The sequence below is a fragment of the Cottoperca gobio genome, chromosome 4 (genome assembly GCF_900634415.1).
Source record: "Cottoperca gobio chromosome 4, fCotGob3.1, whole genome shotgun sequence".
Taxonomy (NCBI): domain Eukaryota; kingdom Metazoa; phylum Chordata; class Actinopteri; order Perciformes; family Bovichtidae; genus Cottoperca; species Cottoperca gobio.
Genome location: NC_041358.1, coordinates 2,605,500 through 2,627,980, shown reverse-complemented (window position 1 = coordinate 2,627,980; position 22,481 = coordinate 2,605,500). Strand labels below are relative to the sequence as shown.

General features: G+C 39.4%; 1 protein-coding gene across 1 annotated transcript in view; it reads right to left on the bottom strand.

The window, feature by feature from the left end:
* Positions 1-22,481, bottom strand: part of LOC115006922 (neuroligin-1-like) — a 179,940-nt gene that overhangs the window by 55,139 nt on the left and 102,320 nt on the right. Inside the window, exons 3-4 of the mRNA XM_029429550.1 lie at positions 12,888-12,947; positions 3,091-3,243 (exon numbers count right to left, since the gene is read on the bottom strand). Of these exons, the coding sequence (XP_029285410.1) occupies positions 3,091-3,243; positions 12,888-12,947 (213 nt within the window). The remainder of the gene's footprint in view (positions 1-3,090; positions 3,244-12,887; positions 12,948-22,481) is intronic.

Here is a 22,481-nt window from a genome sequence, read left to right as displayed (position 1 = left end):
GGAAAGGTTAAATATTTTGACTATATGATTGCAGCCCATGTTTGCCCCTGGAGGCTTTAAGGAAAACACACAATCTGCCTGGGTTGGGGGTGGGACAATCGGAGAGGTTTCCCAGGATCCTCGGTATGAATTTAATAGTTGGACAAAGGGTGAACATGTTATGGTAGATCCAAATGATTCTAGCTCAATTTCAAATACTCTGAAAATCAATGGCAATATCTCAAAATAAGTACGGAGACAATGTGAGGGAGAAAATTAAACATCTATATATTTTGCTTTACTCAATAGACTTAATGGCTTGTTAAGATGGGTATTTTGGCAGTGGAACTACTGAACTCACTGGATGACTGACTTGAAAGCCCAGCGGTTATGAGTCTTACACCTACTGTAGCCGAGTACACTCTCTCTCCGTGTCACTCACACACAAACACACCATCACAAGTTTGGTGAGGTAAAGCTGTATACTTCTGTCCATTGCCAAGGGGGTAAACACAACACACATAGAGTCTAATCTGAGAGAAAACAGTGGCGCCTCATGTTAACCAGCAGGGATACAGTTTCCCTCAACACCATGAGGCCTGCAACAGTTAAGAGCTTGCACATCAGACAGAGAGACATGATTCATGGACTGGGGATCTGAGCGCCAAAATAATAAGTAAAAAATTAGAACATTTGATTGACTGATTGTTGCTTTGTATTGTTTATCCTTTACTGTACTCTTCTTTTTGGCATTTTTGTCCACTAAATATCTGAAACTTTCACCACTTAATATAATTTCCACAAATAAATATCATAACTGTTGCGTAGTTAATAGTTAGTTAGTTGCCAGTAATATTGTTTTCATTATCAGTCAATCTGAATCAATATATTAAGTATTGTATTAGTTACCCCTTCAAAACATGACTAAATATTCAAATAGACGAAAGTTCAAAACTTAGAAATATTCAATGTATGATGATAAAACACAGAATAACAGCATTGTCACATGTTGCTGGAACCAGCAAAACGTGTTTGGTATAATTGATTCATTGATGACTACTCACTTTTAAATAGCTGTTCATTCATTCCTGTCAAACAATGAATTCATGTGAGCATCACTGTGTTAGGATTCTAGAATATAATGTTGTGTAAAGTGAGTTTTATTGACTGGTTATCACGGTTGCCTGTATTTTCACAGTATGTACTGTATCACCATCTGCAGTGGTTGCACATGTGTTTGTCCACACTGGGGAAGTCTTGTGACCTTGAAATGGACTATGTGGGTGTTGATAAGGAATGAATGATTGGTAACTGCAGATGATTGAATACTTTCTTTAATATCCACGTTTGTGGTCTTGGGGCCTAAAGGTTCAGGTTGTCCATCCAGTCACCGGCTAATTGACAGTTATATCTCCAAGAGACATGAACCACAATTGCTCTGATGGCATCTACTCCATTTAAGTTACCATAACCTATTTCTGTCCGTCAGGGAACTTAATATCAGAGGATGTCTTCAGACTATATGCAAGATAACATTAGGATTTACACTGATACTCTGTATTTGAAATTGAAACAAATTAACATAAGTAATGAAAAAGATCAGACCAGGGCCTGAATAAGCGATGAGAGAACACAGAGACAATGCAGACCACCTTCAGAGAACATTAACGCGGTGTGTCATGTTCTGTTTCTGCTATCAACATTTCAAAGAATCACCTTTAAGCCTCATTATTCATATACACACACACACAGGCCCCCAAGATGGACGGTATTCCAGTTGAGTGAAAGGCGGATATTGCCATATATCTTTATTCTGGCATAGTTTAATAAGATAGAAAGAAAAAGCCCAGAAACCAAAACAATGTGGAAATGGAATCAGTTCCATCCAAACAAATGACAGCACAATCTCATTTAGGACCGAAGCAGCGAACCTTTGTTTCCGTCATGTGTCGCAATATATACCTGCCCTCTGGGTAATGCCATGGCATCCACACACGGGAGAAAAGGAATTAGGAATTGATGAGATAGATGACGAGGAAAATGAAGATAGGAATGAAAAAAGAAGGAACTGATGATCAGAGGAGACATTGCCATAATAGATTAATGCAAAAAGGGTGGTAACTAGGCCGAATCCTCAGAGTACACTTGACGGCCTTGCAATAGATGTCTCGTTTTCAACACATGTATCAGTACAAGAACAACACATTCTGACGTTGAATAGTCTAGATATGGATATGAAGTCTGTTTCTACACAAACATGAAACATGAAAGCTGATACATTACGTCACAAAATCAATGTTAGTATGGCTGATCAATGCTTGTATGGGGTTTCTTTTCCAGATAAAATGAGCTGGTGGCATTATGCTCAAAACATTTCATACAATATCTGTATGTCTTTACACACTGCAATGGCTAGTATTAAAAAAGAGGGGAAAAAAGAGATAACTTAAGAGTGTGCTTTGCCTTTGACCAGAATATTACTCCATAACAAAGTGGAGGACAAATCACAAACATGAGAATACAAAGATTCAAATCCAACCTTTGGATATAAATGTCTGAACTATAATCAACAAAGCAATAAGAGCAGATATCAGCTTGAGAAACCAGTTTGAACCGGTTATTAACAAGAGCAAAGACCAATGAAAGCGAGTGAGCAGCTCAGATTCCTAATAAAGAATCAGAAGCACGCCTCATTCACTCTCTGGAAAATCACCAGCAGCAGCAGCACATGGAATCACCAAGAATGCACGGAGGGAACAAGAGGAAGAAGAAGAAAGCAAGAAAGGGAGAAACATAAAAAGAAAAGCAATCAGGAAAGAATTTATTTAATTCTAGAGCTGGCACTCAGGCCTGGAATGTAAACAACAGGAACACATAGCAACACCAGAAGAGATTGAAGCAAAAGAAAGAAAGAAAGAAAGAAGGACGCTGAAAGATTAAATTCCCAGTTTAAGCCTTGATGCAAAGCTAAAGTCAATACAAAATACCAGCAGCATTACATGTAACCACCAAAGGAGATTGATGGAAAGAAAGAAAGAAAGTTGAAAAGAAGTAAAGAACGGCCATAACATGACAAGAGTGGGTGTGTATCACACACAGCAGGATCCTTACCTAGGACGCCCAGCCGGTAGTTGACAGTCATGACAATCACATTTCCATAGCTGGCCAGGATGCTGCCGTCAAACATATTCCCAGTTCCTTCCATGTAGGAGCCCCCATGGATGAAAACCATCACCGGCTTGGGGCTTCCACTCTCCCTAATGTCTGGAGGAGGGGGGAAGAAGAGGAGGAAGAGGAGGATGCAGAAGGATTGATTAGATGACAGATTGAAGGTGACAGCCAGAGATGAAATTTCAATACTTTAGGGGGCTTTGGCCACCTTGTTTAACTTCATGGGGTTTTTTCTGAGTAATTTTGGCACACTGGCTTTGTAACTTTAGACCTTGTTAGTTTGAGGCGTCAAACCATTCATTTTTCTACATGAAGGCCGTGACATGTTTGTGGTGATTGGAAATCTATATTTATATATTAACCTATTTTAAATCCATACAGGTGTTAATGAAACAGGATATTTAATGTGGCTGGTTTTAATTTTTCTCCAGGCAATGGACTGTCAACATGCAAGAGTGGCAATCTAAACTGTCACACCATGTCGAGGTAAAAACTTGTGCGATTAATCTAGAAGAAAATGTAATATAAAATGACATATTAGGTTGGACAATTTTATTTTAAAAAACACTGCACTATTGGAACCTTAATTTGAATTCAGCCTCACTTTATGGTTGTTTAGCTGTAGGAAAATGTTTGCCTTGATTTTGTGAATATAAATGCATGTGAGCACTCACCGGCAGCAGGGGAAATTAAACAGAACTAAAAACTGAATGGGACACTTGTCTTGTATAAATAATTTAAAGACTTTTGTTAATGTCAAAGACAGAATGTTGATTCAGCTTTTAAATTAAAACTCAAACATTCTCATAAATGACATTGTAATAAGATAAAAATATCCGGTGGATGATGAGTTGTCATACTGACATGACTTTCAGTAGGAGGTTTCGCTTAGCACAGGAACATTTTTGAATGTATAGTCTGTTAAATATGAGGTCAAGGTAAGGAGAACATGCTGTATTAAAATGTGTTACATCTGGCTGATTAGAGTGGAAGAAAGGAGCGCCGTATTGTAAAGCTTTAGCTCTTGACGCGGTTCTATCGTGAGCAAAAAGGATAAGACTCGGAGATCTAACACGATGCTGCAAACAAGGTTTCACTTTCATCTCCTGCATCTCAGAGATGCATCTTTTCATCTTGCTTCCTAACTATCTCCATCAGTACATGCAGCAGCACACATCGTTTATCCCACTGATGTTTTACCACAGAGAGACTCGGGTCCAGAGAGAGATCAGTGAGTCTATGCGGAATTCAAAATTAACCAAGCAAGAAAATAGAAAAGCGTTACCTTCGAGACAAAAGAATACAAGAGATCTTCAGTTGTTAGGGGAGTAAGAGAGGCAGAAAGATAGTGTTTGTGTTTTAAAGTTTTGCTACAGTGTGTGTTAAAAGCACTCACAACCCAGCGGGTAGACAAAATAATGTGTACACCGCAGGAGAAAACTTCAACTCTGAAAGAACCTGATTACAGTAACAAACACTGCTATGAAGGTGGCTCAATTATGCTTTTAAATTATTCTGCTGTAAATAAAACACAACACTATGATTCCTTTGATGAAACTATTATCTTATTAAAATACTGTAGGTGGGTTCACCCTCCACTTTTAAGATTATTTTTGGGGCTTTATTGTCTTTCATGATAGTACAGCTGAAGATAGACTTGAACGGGTGGACTGGTTAGACAGGAACACGGCCACTGTGTTAAAGACTCAGGACTCAGCTCAGTGTTAGAACATGACTACACCTGCTCTACCTGGTCAGCTACTGGGACACCCCTCCTTGTGTATGATCAAAGGATAATACATTACCTAGGAAACAGGAAACATAAATTCAAGGGGGGAGATAAATACTGTATTACAGTGTGTCTATATATTAAACCACTGCAGAAATACTTTCTTTGTCAACAGAGAATGTAAAATGGATACAACCTTACAAAATAACTCAATTGGACACAATCTAAATGAGCCACATCCAGGTAAGATGCTGTCTCCTGAGGGTTGAGCGTGTGTGTGTGTGTGTGTGTGTGTGTGTGTGTGTGTGTGTGTGTGTGTGTGTGTGTGTGTCTGTGTGTGTGCGGACTATGTTTATCCTTTCCTCCGTTTCTCTCGGTGCAGCACTCATTACATCACTTCTATCATTCTCTGTTGTTTGTAGTGTTTCTTTCTAGTTCTGCTCCCTCTGTCGCAGCAGAAGGTGGCCATAGAGTAGCGTCACATCGTAACTCTCCTCTGGAAGGCTTCCAGAAACTCCTGACAAATAAGGTCAGGGGATTATGGCAGGTGTGTGTGTGTATGTGTGTGTGTGTGTGTGTGTGTGTGTGTGTGTGTTGCTCACAGTACAGATATGTGTGTGTAGCTTTGCAGAAGTAGAAGAAAACGCTAATAATCAGCATGTCAATGAAGATAATGTTTATATTAATGATGGGTTTCCTATCAACCGTGATGATGATGATGATGATGATGATGATGATGATGATGATGATGATGATGATGATGATGATGATGATGACAAAGTTAAAATGAATGATAAGCAGAACTATGGTTGATCATTTTTATGATGATGGAAACCACAGCAATGATGTTGATAAATATATGATAATGCTCATGGCATTACGGTGGTGAAGATGATGCAGACAACAACTATGGCGCTGATGATGAGTTTGATGGCACAGCCATGACAATGATGGTTATGATGGTGGCAGCTATGAAGATGATGTTGATGATGGGAGCAACTATGATGGTGCTGCTGCTGATTATTGTGATGACAACACAAGACGTTGATAACGATGTTGATAATGTTGATGAACATGTTCATGGCAAACACAACAGTAATGATGATTTCAACCATAAAGCCATAAACAACCATAAATGCTGCTGATGGTGATGGCAACCACGGCAGTGATGTTTATAAATAGATGACTATGGCGCTGATGATGATTTTGATGTCACAGCCATGACAACGATGGTTATGATGGTGCTGCTAATGGTGATGACAACCTATGACATTGATAATGATGTTGATAATATTGATGAACATGCACATGGCAACCATAACTATGAAGATGTCAGCCATAAGGATGGCCATTAAGCCATAAACAACCATTATGATGATGATGATGATGATGATGATGATGATGATGATGGAAACAACAACAGTGATGTTGATGCGCTGACAGTGGCAACGACTATGGCGTTGATCATGAATTTGATGTCACAGCAATGACAATGACGATTATGATGGAGGTGATGGCGGTTATGATGATGATGTTGACGATGGCAGTAACCACGATGGCGCCGCTGATGATGATGGTGATGACAAACCATGACGTTGTTAGTTGATAATCTTGATGACCATGCTCATGGCAACCTTAGTAATGATGATTCAGCCATGGGATGGCCATACAGCCATAAGCAGCCATAAAACTGAAGATGATGTTGATATCAGCAACAACTAATGATGATTGTGAAGTTGATGCTAATGAACAGTAAAGATAATATTGATGATGACATCCCATGAGATAATTAAAAATAAAAAGGAGGATGATCATGTTGATGATGTTGATAAATATATGATAATGCTCATGGCATTATGGTGGTGAAGATGATGCAGAAAACAACTATGGCGCAGCCATGACAATGATGGTTATGATGGTGGCAGCTATGAAGATGATGTTGATGATGGGAGCAACTATGATGGTGCTGCTGATGGAGATGATTGTGATGACAACACAAGACGTTGATAACGATGTTGATAACTTTGATGAACATGGCAACCATGGTGACGATGGCGTCAGCCATACAGAAACTGTAAAACTGAAGATGATGATGATGATGATAGCAACAATGATGGCAACAGCCAAACCAATACAGATGAAGTTAAATGATGAAGATGATGAAATCCAATGAGTTAATTACAATAGAAATGAGGATGATGATGATGAAGAGGATGATGATGATGATGACGTGGATGCTCCTGGGATCTAACCAAAGTCTTAATACAATATATAAATTGTGCACGTTAAAGCAGACACAATAGATTATTCCTCATATCTGTATACTCTGGAGAAACTGTATGATACAACACTGTTTCCTGCATGTGTATATGTGCTCTCTAGTATTACATGAATATATTAATTTCTGCTGCAGCGGGATACATCCAACGTGGGTCTCTCTTTATGTTCAGTGCTGAAGGTCAGTGGTAATAAGGTGAGGTTAGGAGGAAATTGTCTTGGCAATGTTTGAACATTTGATGGATTTATCTGAATTGACTGTCTGAAACAAGCATTGAAAACACTGTACCTTGAGATTTTTAGTTTATGGAATCCAGCTTGCTTTGGTTTGCTGGCATCTTTTATCGGCTGCTACAGCAAGACCCAGAGCTAAAACATCTAAACTCTAAACCCGTCTCTTTCATTCCCCTAAATGATCAATGAATCCTCATTCAGCTGATTGTATCTATTTCCATCATCCTCTTGTGTAAAGTGAGGAAATTATGTATTTGGGGTGATTACAGAAACATCCAATATTTACATCATTATTTTTAATATCAATATGTCCGTTTGTTGTTTTGTTTAACATAACCTTAAAAATGATTTAAGTTTTCAATAAAAGGGTTTGGAAACAGGCAGGAACATCAAACTTTCCTCCAGGGTTTTTTTTTCGCAGCGAGATGAAAGTTTGTTTTGAGAAGAGCTAAAATGAGATGCAATCTTGTAGTGATTCGACCATTCAATCTTTCCAGGGATGAGTGTGGGTGAGGGAGAGTTTGTCAGAGGATAGGTACCATGCCAACATGGAGTAGATCATTGCATCCTCAAGGATGAGGTTATGATCAAAGAGAGTCAGGTGCTTTAGATTTCTCTGAGCAAACCCTGAGAGATGCCCTCGGGCAACAGCTTCAGTATCCTCTCCCTCTGCCGGTGTAGAGGACTTATCAAACCAAAAGCAAACACAAGGAGGAGAGGTGTTTTTTATCCTGGCTCCAGCCTTTTGCTGTAGGGAGCAAAGCCATGGAGACTCTCCATAATAGCAACAGGAAACAAATTGAGGCTCAGTGATGAACGCCAAATCAAACACTTCCAGATGAAATGCTCCTGTGTAATCAGTGCAACTGTGCTGATGCAACTCGTTAGAGTACTTTGCTTGTGGAAAATGACATGAACACGAACTGAGAATGACGTGCAGATGTGACGGCATATTTACTTGAACATTTACTTAGCATGATATTACATTTGCAAATAAGATCTGAGATTTTCAACAGGTACATCTTTGGCTATACAATATTTTATCATATCTGCTCTTCCTGCATTGCATGCCATCGTAACTAGGGAAGCTCTGATGTTTTCAAATCAGACTTTCATGATACGGAAGTGCCCGAAACCTTGACACCAACTTGAGCTTACTTGAGTCCAGTGATGACGTGAACAGTTGGTAATGTTTACCATACACACCATCCATTCCATATGAGGTGAATATGGCATAATCAAACAGCAAACCCCAGTGCTGAAAAGTGAAGCCAATGTGGAAGTGCCAACGATTGCAGTTCCTCAAATGGCCACATGTGGCTGGCTACAAAAGCCAGTTAATCTCCACAGGGAAAATGCCCAACTTTAAAGCAGAAATAAAAATGTTAACGGCCTCGTACAAAAGACGGTTTTGGTGTCTATAGCTAATTCCCCCGTTCATGTAAGGGTTTTAATTTTTATATAACTCACAGGTCGCTAACCGCTAGCTGTCTGCTCTGCTGCATCACCTGGGCCTGCATCAGCTCCACCAACGATCCTCCTCTTTGCCCATTTTTGCATTAGCCGGGAGTTAGGCGGTGATGGCACAGCCAAGATGGCGACTGCAGGAGCCCCTTACTTTGACCTTCACAACGGCTCTACAGAATCCTGTGACGTCACATCATAGGATTCTGTAGAGCCCCAATATTGTATACAGTCTATGGGTATAAATAGCAGAGTCATTGTTATACGTTTGCAAAACGGTTTGGGTAGGAGGTTTCGGGTGGATGGTTGAGTGACAGAGTGTTAGATTTTGACAAAGGAGACCAAGCCAGGTGTCAAATAAAGTATTTACAACTGCCTAAACATGAGCCAGCAATAACCAGAAAATCAATAACCAATAACCAATAAATAAATAAGAAAATCCTTATATGAATCGTTGGAGGTTTTCTTGTTTAGGTTCAGTATGGGGACTTGTTGGTTGCATGTGCGGATGTCATAAACAGAAAGTATCATTTTCATCTAGTTTGTTTGATTGTATTTCACTAGGATTGCTCAGTAAAGCATTTGGCTGCTCCGCAGTTACCTCATTGTTGTTTGGTTTCATATTGTTTGGTTTAGTTTTTGCATTTAGTTTTTACTTGTCATTAAGGGTGGGCTTAATCCTTCCATGTTATTGCTGATTTTAATCAAATGTTAATTGCTTAATTTTCATTCGTAAGATGGAGAGTAGTAGTAGTAAAGGAGATTTCACTTTTACTCCCCTGTTTGTGGTATCAAGCAGCCTCCTTTCAACCTGAAATGTCAGCTGGAGCCGCTGGGTGGGCTGGGTGCAACAAGGTAACACACTCCACAGTTGATCTTTTATCATCCTTTCCTCGGCTCCAGGAATGTCCTTATGCTGTCACAAAATCTATATCAGTGTGCCCTCCACACTCAAAGTAATAAATCCATAGTGTAGGAAGATTAATATTTCACAGGTATTGCCATATAATACTTTATATAGGGTACCAGGGGCCCTATATGAGCCTTGTCGATACAACAGGTCACAACATCTCCACTTTTGTGGTTCCACATTGAACCACACAAGCAATATTCAGTGTAAAAAAAACCCTGGAGCTTCTAACAAATCCTCAGCTCTCAGGGACTTTCCTGTTTACATCTCTATTCCCGGCACAAAAGGATTACAAACACCAACTTTATTGAGTAAAAAGAGATTGTAAAATCCAAGATTTGCTGAGTGGGAGGGGTGGGGACGTTAGGGCAAGTCCTCATGAGTTTGCATCTATAACAACAAGAGGTCAAAGTTTAAGAGCATCAATAATAAATGGGCGCGAACCCTAACTAAGCAGAGCTGGGCAACAGCTGTGTGTGACTGTGTGTGTGTGTGTGTGCGTGTGTGTGTGTGTCCTTTGTATTTTCATCTATTTTATACTGGATTAGTTGTCTGCCCAGCATTTTTTTTTTTAGATAATACTTGAAGCTTGATGTGATTTCATTGAATAGATCTGTGTGACTTTCTCTAATCTTATTGATGTGTGCGTGTGTGTGTGCATGTGAGCTCCCAGAAAAACAGCGTAATGGCACAGATCAAAGGGATCCGGATGGTTGTGAGTCTTATTTGGATGTAATTGCTGTTTACTTCGTCACATTATACAGTAGAAGTGCCTTATTAAGACTTTCTGCCTGTCATTGAAGTTGCACTCCAGCAGCCTTAAGGGGATACGACTCTATCTCAGGGTTTTATCAGGGACATTTTATTCTTAATATGACTTTTCAAAGGACTACTTGTTTACGGCAACACGCAGTGGTTCATCTTTTTGTATTATTGAGATTAATGGATTTGCAGCACACTGTTTTAGCTTCAAAATGGCATTTCATTTAAATATCAAGAGGAGCAATTGCAAAGTTTCAGTCCTATAATCTTTGCCGGGTATCCACTGGATCCCTTTAGTATTCCTTTTCATCAGTATATGCACAATACTCATCTGGGATTAAATTCCTTCAAAGCAACAATAGTATGTGGGAAAAGCTAATGTGTTTTTATTGCATTTTTCCTTTTGTTCAGGGTTTAAATGTCACGTGCAGAAAAGATACCGTGTAATTTAGTGCCCAACATTTAGCCAAGGCCACGGATAGATGACTTAACTAAAGTGTCTTGAATGTAGTTACGTAATGTACTACACAGTACTCTTATATTGATACAGTGTAGGCAACCATACGAGTGTGGAGTTAATAAATCTATCCAGTCATAGTGAAACAAATATTTTGAGTGATCACCTTATCCATCCATCCATCCACCCGACCCGGCGGATGACCGAACCTATAGAATATTATTTTTTTTGTGGAAATTGCAGGTGGTGAGAGAGAACGTTGCAAGGACATAGCACATATTGGATTTTTAGTTGGACTACACAGAGGACTTACTTACCTACATGTTTAGGCTGTTGTACTTTAATTGTATGTTACTTTATTAATTTACTTGACAGCTATTGTTACAAGTTACTCAGATTTTATGCACACAACATGTAATCTTATGTTATTTTGTATTACATGAACCAGCGATCTACAAAGCAGTTTAAATATATGCTACCCAAACCAGCTACACCATTTAAATGCATGTCAGCGCGTCAGCAGTAAATAAATAAATCATTTTAATTTCACTGGAGAAAAGAAAATAAAAAAACATCGCACATGGTTCACTTTTCCAGAGCTTTCAACCACATCTTGTGTGCTTCAGCTGTTAACTGACAACTGAGCAAACTCTGCCTAATAATGAATTCCACACGATACTCAGTGCATTTTATGTATAATATTTCTACCTTTAATTATTAAGTATCATTTTGAATGCAGGATTTTTACTTGTGAAGTTTTCTATTTTCTATTTTTACGTAGTAAACAATAAGAATGAAATGAAAGAGGAGTGTTTTTGTTTATTTACATCTTTGATGATTATGCTAAGCTTTAGGCTTATTTGTCATCAATGCTAAATGTTACTAGCATGATCAGACGATATAGCAACTTTGCTTCTCCGAGATGCCGACACATTTTAAATTGCGATCTGCTGTGTAAGACATAACATTTGACAATATAACATTTGGATTGACAGAAGCCACTTGAGCAGTTCATCACAATTACTGAGCAAGAGAAACTGAGTATTTATGTGATGTTTTGATTGTGTGTTCTCCAAAAAGCATTAAAATAGAAAGCCCAGATGACCACTTGAAATCATAATGACAGTGATGTCACTTCACATCAGCTCAACCTAAATGCTGGCTTGTTTTATTATTGTCAAGTCTGTCAAGTCTGCTAGCCAAACCATATATTATGTAGCGGCAAAACAAGTAATCTGGCAGCTTGGGACTTAGGTTCTGAATCTGCAGGTGTTTGACAGTTAGCGTCACATACTGGTGTGTAGTGAATTATTTCAGACTTTGCCCTGTAGGAGATAAATCCATGCCAGGAGAGATGACAACCCACTGTCTGCAGCACCCACGGCTTTAGTCATGTTGTTTTAGACCCATCACGTAATAAGGTTGTTGGTTTGACGCCCAAAATGTGAACAGGTCTAAGTGTTAATATAGGTGCAAGCCAGTTAGCCAGTAGTTGATCGTTTGAACATGATCTGATTTTATACGACACGAATTAAAAAAAGAAAATCATGCAAAAATGTGTTAAGAGCTGGCTAAAGGGTTAATAGTAACTTGATCTGTTGGTGGGATGCAACATAGAAAAGGAAAGTAAAGGAAACAGCAAATCCAAGCAGAGAATCTATGTTACAGTATTAATATCAAAGAATGGTGATAAACATGTAAACTTTAGACATCAAGCTGAAAAGGACAAAACACATCCAGCCCAAAAAGAGTTTACGAGTAAAGAGCAAAAAGAAAATGTCCATCACTTTCAAAAAAAGGACAAGAAATGTAAGAAAATCAAAGAAGATAAAAATTGGAGGAGAAAGGGTAAGTTTGGTTTCCCTTGTCATGCAAATCAGTTTGGTATCGGGGGGAAAAAATACCTTCGTCGTCCGTGCGGTCACTATCACCTAAATCATCAGTGTGTTTCTTTGTAAGGGGACCTATAGGACCAAGAAGGAGAAGATGGAGGAAAACAGGGTGATCAAGAACACACACAGTCTTCAAAAGATGCTCTCAAAAGATACGAAAGTATGTCAATAGTTAACGTTTCTATTGCCCCTTTTTTTTTGGAAAAATCTTCACAGTGACAAGAAGACTGGGTAAACATTACCACAAAGTCCACACAGTAGGAATTTACTGTATACAAGTTCATTTAAGAAAGTTTAGGAGCAAGAAAAGAGGGACTTTAAAAAAAAAAAGAGGCGAAAAAATATTAGTTCTCTGTTGAAAATGAAGACTTAACTGAGGATAAACCTCTTAGGATCAGAAGACATAACCCTTTTTGAAACAGTGCATACAGTAGCATCAATTATACATATCAGAGACATTATGTTAACATTTGGAAATGATCACTGTAGCAGAGAAAAAAAGCAGAGGCTGTAAAAGAAGCAGCATTTTTTTTAAGAGCAGAACACTCAACAGAAGCATGTGACAAACTCCCCCCGTTGTATTTTCACAATGTGTTAACTGTGTGTGAGCCTAAACACACACACACACACACACACACACACACACACACACACACACACACACACACACACACACACATTTAATGTCATGTATAGCTTTCACTGCAAGGGTGCTGCTGTGAAGCAATGCCGACATCGGAATATTTTAATGACAGATAGAAGTAAAGATGACAACAGCAGATTCTGGAGATTCTTTTCAATTTTTGGAGTATTAATGTATGTATATATGTACTTGTTATCTCACTTTACTGATGTGAACTACAAAATCACACATATTGAGAATTACCAATTAAAGCCATGTCCATAAGTTGACATGTTTCACGTATAATGCTAACACTAAACATCAGTGTCAAAAGTGGTTGGGTTTTTTTTGCACTCTTTAAAGGATTAGTTTCACATTTTGGGAAATGTTCTTCTTCGCTTTCTTGCAAAGAGTTTAACAAATCCTTTTGACAGGGGAAGTGGTCAGCTACTTCTTTATTAAAACCAACCTACTGGTCATTTTAATACACATTTTAATACTGTACATACAGAGACATAAACACATGCTATTTTAAGCAAAAGGAACAAAGACAAACACATATACACACACACACACACACACACACAGAGAGAGGTTTACACAGATACTATGTAACAGATCTGACAACATGCAGTTTTGAAGTAAAGGAGCTAGCAGGGTGCATGACACTCAAAGCAATATAATAACATACAGGAAGTGCTTAAGCCTTTACACACACACACACACACACACACACACACACACACACACACGCACGCACGCACGCACACACGCACGCACACACACACACACACACACACACACACACACACACACACACACACTCAATCAACGGCAGACTCAACATGTGGCGAGGTCTTCAAATAACCATCTACTAATGGAGAAAGAATCCAATCCTTCCCTACTACCTTCATTAGCCACAGGACCAGATACACAGCAATGTTATGCAAATCTAATGTAATTCTATTTCACTTTATAACACTGATAGCAGTCAATTTCAACATGAAAAAGGTTAAAAGGCACGTTCTTTGAATAAGGTTAACGTTAAAAAAAGGCTCTGTGTAAAAGGAGAATAATTCACTGGTTTGAACATACCTGTTTATGGGAATAGAGAAAGGGAGATGAATCACTTGAAAGGTTCAAGATACTTTAGTCAGAAGCTCACATTGATGAGTCATAATTCCTCCATCATTCAACATAGCGGTGGTTTATTTTAAGGGCAACCATTTCTCTCCTGTGACTTTAAAGCAGAAGCCGGCTCCCTGCATATCATTCAGTCCTACAGCAGTCTCCCAGCTCTCTTTTGTGAATCTGACAAGCAATTTGATAAGCGAGAGCTGACTTGTGCTTTCTATGTGCTGAATAAGCACCAAGACACAAGAATCGTTTCTTTCAAAATGTGAAACGTCTAAGAAACACAGAGCGTCTGCTGTCTGGGGATGTGTTACCTGTTTATGAGGAACACTGCATAGAGAGATCACTGTCAATGCAACACGTAAGGGTCCTGTGCTAATACTTAAACCCCATACATCACACATTGTGGTTATTTTTTTAAAATCTTATTGCCATCATGCTCTTAAAGTCCCGGTCTCAGCCTTTTCAATGCATGCATGTTGGGCAGTTGGGCAGTTGGGTGACCCTTTATGCATTTTGGGGTAAACGTGTCAAAAATGATGCAGTATTAAAGTGGCAACAGACTTTATTGCTTTAAACTTATCATTATGGGAAAATGAAGGCTCTATTTAAAGCACACAGAAGAAGAGGATAGCACTTGAGATGCGCCCATACTGTATAAAATAATAACAATAGTGCTTCCACATTGTCAACGGCAGTGCTTTACAGCTACACTCCTTCCTTTCTTACATTTCACAATAAAAGCCCTAGAAATATACACTGCATCACTGCCTACCAGAGGCAACTCAACAACACAGCTTACAGTAGCTGTCCCCATGTAGCGGAACTGGCTGACTGTGGAACAACAAGTAATGTCACCGGTTGAAACCTACAAAAGAGCCCATTTGGGGGCTCTGCCTACTAACAGTATGGAGAGTAAAATATAGAGCCAACACTACCTTCCAGCAGTCAGTAGGGGAACACTTTCTGCTCACTGAGGTCAGAAATCTTCTCTTCTATGACATTGTCAAACATGGTGGTGTCAAAAAAGTTTTAACCCCCCAAAAAATATTATCTGCATTGCTGACATTGGTATTATACAGTTTAAATCAATGTGTTAACAGCTTGAAAAAACAGTTGTTCTGCTCAATCAGTAATACCCCACATTCAATGAATCAGGAATTTCAAAGGTTTTGAAATTATGAACTTTTATCTAAACTTTATTTACCCCAGTGTACTGACTATTTAATCTAACTATAAAACAATGAGTTCTGTGTGTGGTGTGTGCGTGTGTGTGTGTGTGTGTGTGTGTGTGTGCGTGTGTGTGTGTGTGGGTGTGTGTGTGTGTGTGTGTGGCTATGTCTTTGGCATATCTCAAGAATTCATTCGATCTTCTTCATACTTGGTGAGTGTATTGCAGGGGACCAAAGGATTTGAAGTCTCGAATTTGGTACAATTTGGACACGCTGCACATTCAATATTAATACATTTTGGAGAAAAAAAGAAGCAAACAGGCTTTGTGCAGCAGTGGCTTCAGGGCTCTACAGAATAAGTCGAGCATGTCGCTCGTTGACTTCAGTTCTTTCTCTTCGGGAATATTACAAGCAAACTCTTCACTTCCTTGGAGTCATGGAGCTGTAGCAGATATCCTGCTGGAAGCAGAATGGAGTGTGTATTTCACTGCTTGTCTGACTGAGTAGCCGTGAATTGGGTGTGTATTTGTCCCTGTGAGTACGACTTTATTTCTCTGGTGTATAACTTAATACTAACTTAAAACACTAATAACGGTACAGCCATCAAAATACCTCCACTAATTAAATCCATGCTTTACTTTACCACAGTGGTTATGGCAAAACAAGCGACTAATATGCCTGTACTTGGAAATGACCTCTGCTGTGACAGTTTTTTTCAGGGGCGGATTCAGTAATGAAGTGAAGAGTGAAGGAGAGGCATTATCAGCACAATGGTGACAATTCAAGGTGGAGCTTTCAATTCTATTATAGTGCCGGGTAGTTGAAGTTGTTTGTGTGCGCGGTTCTCGAGAAAGCTGCACGAGCAATACCACAGGCCAAGCATGCGGCCCGTTTGGGAAAGGCATGCTTTGAATGGGCACCCATGTATAATCCTTTGTAAAATAAATATCCCACAAAGAAACAGTAAAGAAAGAGAGGTTAAAAAAACAAACTAGGTCTTTTTGAGGAGTGAGTTATGGACAACTTGTGAGAATAAGAGAATCAAACAGAATGTTTTTGATTGATGTGCTCGCTCTCTGGTCTGCACATGTGCTGCTATTACAGTGGCATGTTGTTTGACTGAGGGTTAGTGGGGATCAGAGCAGACACGGCAGCGGCATGACAGCTCCAATCTCACACACAACACACACTCACTCACTCACACACACACACTCATGAATACACGCACACACATAGAGAGAGACATGATACAGCAATCAGGTGTCAATTCAAAACTGCCCAGTGACAAGGAGGCCCCGACACTGACCTGCACTCCCCTACCTGTCACTGTGTGTGTGTGTGCGTTTGTGTGTGTGTGTGTGTGTGTGTGTTTCCATGTGTGTAACACTGGTGATGTCTCAGCTGGCATCAGATCTGTTCAGTGAACTTGAAACGTGTCATCTCTTACAGCTCTGTATCATTCTTTGTTATCTTCTCTGCTTTACATATTCTGCTCTTTCCCACACTTGTGCTCTGGTTATGTTCCTCTCTTCTGTCTTTTATCATTTTTATATTTCCATCACCTTGATCTCCATCTCAATGTTCCATTGAACACATGAACCTTTGTCCAAGTGATGCCAGGTAGTCGTAAAGGGCTTTCCATTGACTCCTGGTTGATGACTTTAACCCCGCCCAAGTTGGTACCGTGAGACGTTTTGGTCACACCCTGTTTCAGATAACTATTCAGACTATTGTCAAGAAAAAGCTAATAAGTGCACTGTGTTAACATTATTTTGTCAAACTACTATTCTAAGATGAAGCTATCATGCTCATATTACTAAAAGAAAAAGAGCAGGAAAGACGTGAAGTAGAAGAAGAAGTGAGGTCAGATTTTGAGGGAAATCTGCTTGATTGCTTTATGGCATCCGACAGTAAGAGAGTTATTACCAAGCAAGCTCAAACCTGAACATCTGGCATCAGTGTATGGAATATTGAATGAAGCAATGATTTCAATTGTTTGGGAGAGAGGGGGTAGGGGAGAGGGGAGAGGGGGAGAAGGGGAGAGGGGGAGAGGGGAGAGGGGGAGAAGGGGAGAGGGGGAGAGGGGGAGAGGGGAGAGGGGGAGGGGGAGAGGGGAGGCAGCAGGTTTTTAAAGGAAATGTGGTTTTAAGGCTGCCAGCTGTTCTTACTATTACAGTATGTCATGGGATATCAGTAAGCACAGCAAGGTATCACATTTAATGTCTTAAATGTCTCAGTGGCCATTATATTATGCAAACCTGAGTAATATAATGTTTCTGATTGTATGTCCTTCCTTCTAAAACATTTAATATCACCTCTATGACAGTGTCAACCAAAACTGAACATTATAGGCATCATACAAGTACATTTACTGACTGAACATTTACATTGGACTGCATTAGTCTGGAAGGTTAAGACTAATTAAGTGGCCTACATTTGGAAATCTGCAAAAATAACAGCATTATTGTTAAAGTCACACTAAGATAGGTTGTACAAAGAAAGCAGCCAGAATCTTACCAATTCTGTTTGGAAATAAAAACATAATCATTTAAATTGTCAGTAAGAATCTGTTATTTGATAGGAACATTGACAACCATGGTAAGTGAATTAGGTGAAAGGTAAAGCAGGTCAGTGTGTGAACTCATATGAACAGTTTGGGTTATAGTTTTAACATTGGCCCTTGTTTTCTCTTCCAATTAAGTTTGCCTATCAAACATCTTCATTGTGTGGAAATCATGTTCCCAGATCTCTGTAGTTAACTTGATGAGTATATTGTTAACAATAAGAGTGAAGGCTACAAACAGCACATGTAAATAATTTCAATTGTCCTATATTTGTCCTATTCCATTATTCAATTCAGAAAATATAACGTCTTTCAGTCTGTAATCTATACTGCTAGTTTTCTCTCTGTCTCTCTCCCTCTTCTAATCTCATAGATCCTTCTCTCCACCATCAGCATTGATTGGAGACTGATGAAGAGGAGATTCACGCTCTCTGACACTCTGCAACAATCCATGACTCAAAAAGCCAGTCGGGAATCAAGGATAAATCACACACACACACACACACACACACACACACACACACACACACACACACACACACACACACACACACACACACACAACACACACACACACACACACACACACGCTCAACCCTCAGGCATTCCCCTCTCCTGGATGAGGTAATTATTGGGAGGGTAGTCTATGCATCGATCGCACATTCAGCACAAGAGCTAACCATACATACATATTGCTCTCTGTATGCATCAGTCAAGGTCCGCATCAGCATAGAAACACAGCGGCTTAATCAATCACCAATGCACATTAAAAAAGGGGATCTAACAGAGCGCACGGCTCAATGAGCCAAACAGGTAATCTACTACTGACCTTGGATAAAATCCCTACAGGCTGTAAACTATAAATACAGAATCTGTTCCCCAAGCTAAAACTGGGAGTCTAATGCTCTTCAGCAAACCCCCTGATGAGAGGCCTTAACAGAGACGGTGAACAGTGATTGAGCACGGGGACTGTGCTTTATGGAAGTGTGATGATGGCGCTCATGTCTTAAAACACAGTATATGGGTCATAAAATAAGATTCTAAGAACATGACTACTCATTTCCTTGTATGGTGTATTATGCATACGGTATGATTAACATGAAATGCGTGTGTAACATATGTCTAGGATTTACTACAAGCAACCTCTTACAGTTCTAGTGCATGACTTATCCATCAGTAACACAGGCAGAAGCAGTGGGACAGACCGGAAGAAATGTCAGGATACAACTACGGCAATAATTTGTCTCCTTGAAGACATTCATGGCGTTGCACTTATGCATACACACGGAGAGTGGCAGAAGTCGTTGAGTGAAGAATCAAAAAAGAGAGATTGAGAGAGAAGTGCAAATCTTTCTGCCTACTTTCTCACCTCCACACCTGGCCAACCGCTGCCTAAAGTGCTCGCTGGATTGTCTGCTTGAAAAGTTACAACCCCGACATGAGAAAGCGCCTCGGGGAGGAGGTGTGGGTGGATGGTTGGGCATACAAAGTGTCTTACTGCTATTTGCATCCCTATCATCTTTTACCAACTCTCGATGTTGCTTTCTTTTAACCACAGCCAGAATCTTCCCCTAACCTTGACCCAGTGGTCTCAGGCTAACAAACGGAAGGTAGCTCTTGAATCAGTTTAATTACCCTGCAGCACATTTCCCCAAAACAAACAGTGTTGCTGTATGACAGTGCTGCCGAACAAACATGGATTCCAGTTTCACGTTTAGATCTGTTTTTCAAGGCTTTTTTTAATGGATACTTTACATATAAGTGCAATAAGAGCTTCTGTAAAACCATATAAACAGTTGTGGATGAGAGAACTGAATAATGCTGCCATTTATCCAGACTGTGGAACAAAGTGAGTATGAGGTGTCTAGGAAATGACTAAATATGTCATGTAAATGGCAAAACGTGTCCTAACATAGATCATAAGATTATGCAATCCTAAAGAGGAGTGTGTGGGGGAGAAGATGATGCATTAATATCCCAGATCCTCATCAGGCTCTTTGCCTGTAGCAGGATAAGTAAGATTAGGCAGCAGAGACAGATAGGATTGAGAATTATTTGGTTCACCCCCATCAGTGAAACGGAAGTCAATGTGAAAAAAGATGTTTTATAAAAGAGAGTAAGAGCATCTTATTTTATTTCCAGAAAAGATAACATCAGGAAAAAAACTTCTAGACTAAACAAATGCTGATCTCTGTGCACGTATGTTTGTGTGGATGTAACACGTGGGCGAGAGATGCACTGAGACCGCTTCTCAGACAAGACACGGGCAATAGTGATGAATAATAAACATAGACATACAACATCAATCAAACATTTCCAGACACTCAAGATAGTGGTAGGTCACAGTATCAATGGTTGTATACTGCACTTAGAAAGTGCTCCGTTTAGTTTGTTTTCATTATTTTATTTTATTTGCAACCCTGATTATACAACATCCTCCTTTTGCATGACCTGTCTTTTCTTTCTTTTTAAAGACTTTCTAAAGATAAGAAACCTTTCAATGAAACTAGGCAAGCACATAACCCAAGATGGAGAAGGAACACTAACAGTATGTATGGTCACATTTGAACAACATACATGGCGATCTATAACATAATGCTCTTGTTAATGTACAGCATTGACCTGCAGATTTAGCTGTTCCGTGATTGATTCGGATAAATAATAGCTATGGGAAAAAAATGTTTCATGTTTCTGTATTATTCAGATCTCCTACTCCCTCTATTACAAGGGCTACATCAATTAAAGGCTGTTATTGCCTTTATAATTGAAATGCATTTATTTGCATTATGTTCCTTTACTTCTCTGCAAACAGGATCTTCAGAAACCATGCAACAAAATAGTTTCATTTAGATTTCCCACCATTAATGTTGTGCAATAATTGTAAATATACATAGAACATCTAACCTATGATACCTCATCCAACAGGGAGGTTTACAATATTAATATTGTAAACACACACACACACACACACACACACACACACACACACACACACACATACACACACACATCCCTCTGACTAAGCTTTTTAAACTTATTTGTTGTTTTACTATAGTCTTTATGCTCCCTTGGCAGAGCCTTGTGTTAGCCAATTAGCTCGAAGCATTTAATTCTCTCACAAAATTCAGGCAGTTATAACGTATCTGGCATAACACATGAATAGTACGCCTATATATTCATCATTTCTAGGGGACATGTTGTTATTACTTGGCATTACCGTGATTACATTTGAAAAAAGGGGAACTGATTTTGTACAATTTACCAATTCAGTTTGGTGGTGGAAAACAAACAGGTAGAAACTCATTAGCTTAACAAGGTTAAAGCTACAAACCAAAGAGAACATCTGCTACTGTGAATAAACAAATGGCAATTTTTGAAGAAATTGATAACGCTCACATTGTCTGTAGTATTCCTGTAGAATATCCTTGTGCAAACACTAACAATGACAGGCCATGCATGCCTGACACATAACGCCCCTCTCACCTTGTCTCACACTAATGCTTCATTTCTTGTTCTTTTTCCTGCTTCCTCCTGCCACCCATTTAATCTCCTGTGCTCTCTCCTTCTACTGTCGCTGACGAAAACAAACAACCACACTTTCAATGTCAGTGAGTCAATTCGAAGCGGCAAGAGGACTGGGAGGGGAGGACATCAGCGACGATGTGTGACTCGTGTACAAATATGCAAGAAAGGAGGGTTTTGTAAAGAAATGTCATATGTCCTTCGCTTTTTCTTCTGAGCCATTCATCTGCTAACAAAGCATGCTGCATTGAAGGTAAACAGGATGGGTTAAAGACAAGAGTTGCCCTGCAATCAAGTTTGTGACTTATCACAGAGACAGCAGAAATCTTGGTTCTTACAGAGTAAGACTCAAGAACTCTAAGGTCTTACATCGTAAGTTATTACTCAAATGTCCTTCACAGTAAGATGTGGGTGCGGGAGCATTAGGCCTGGGACATTCTTTAGTCAAACATCAAAGCAGCAGATCAAACAGAGCACATCATGTACTGTAATGACTTTACTAGCATTCAAGGGCATTTCCACATCCACTTGATTTAAAGAAATCAATTCTCCAGTCTTTCCTCTCTCAATTTGATTCATTCATGAAGACTCAG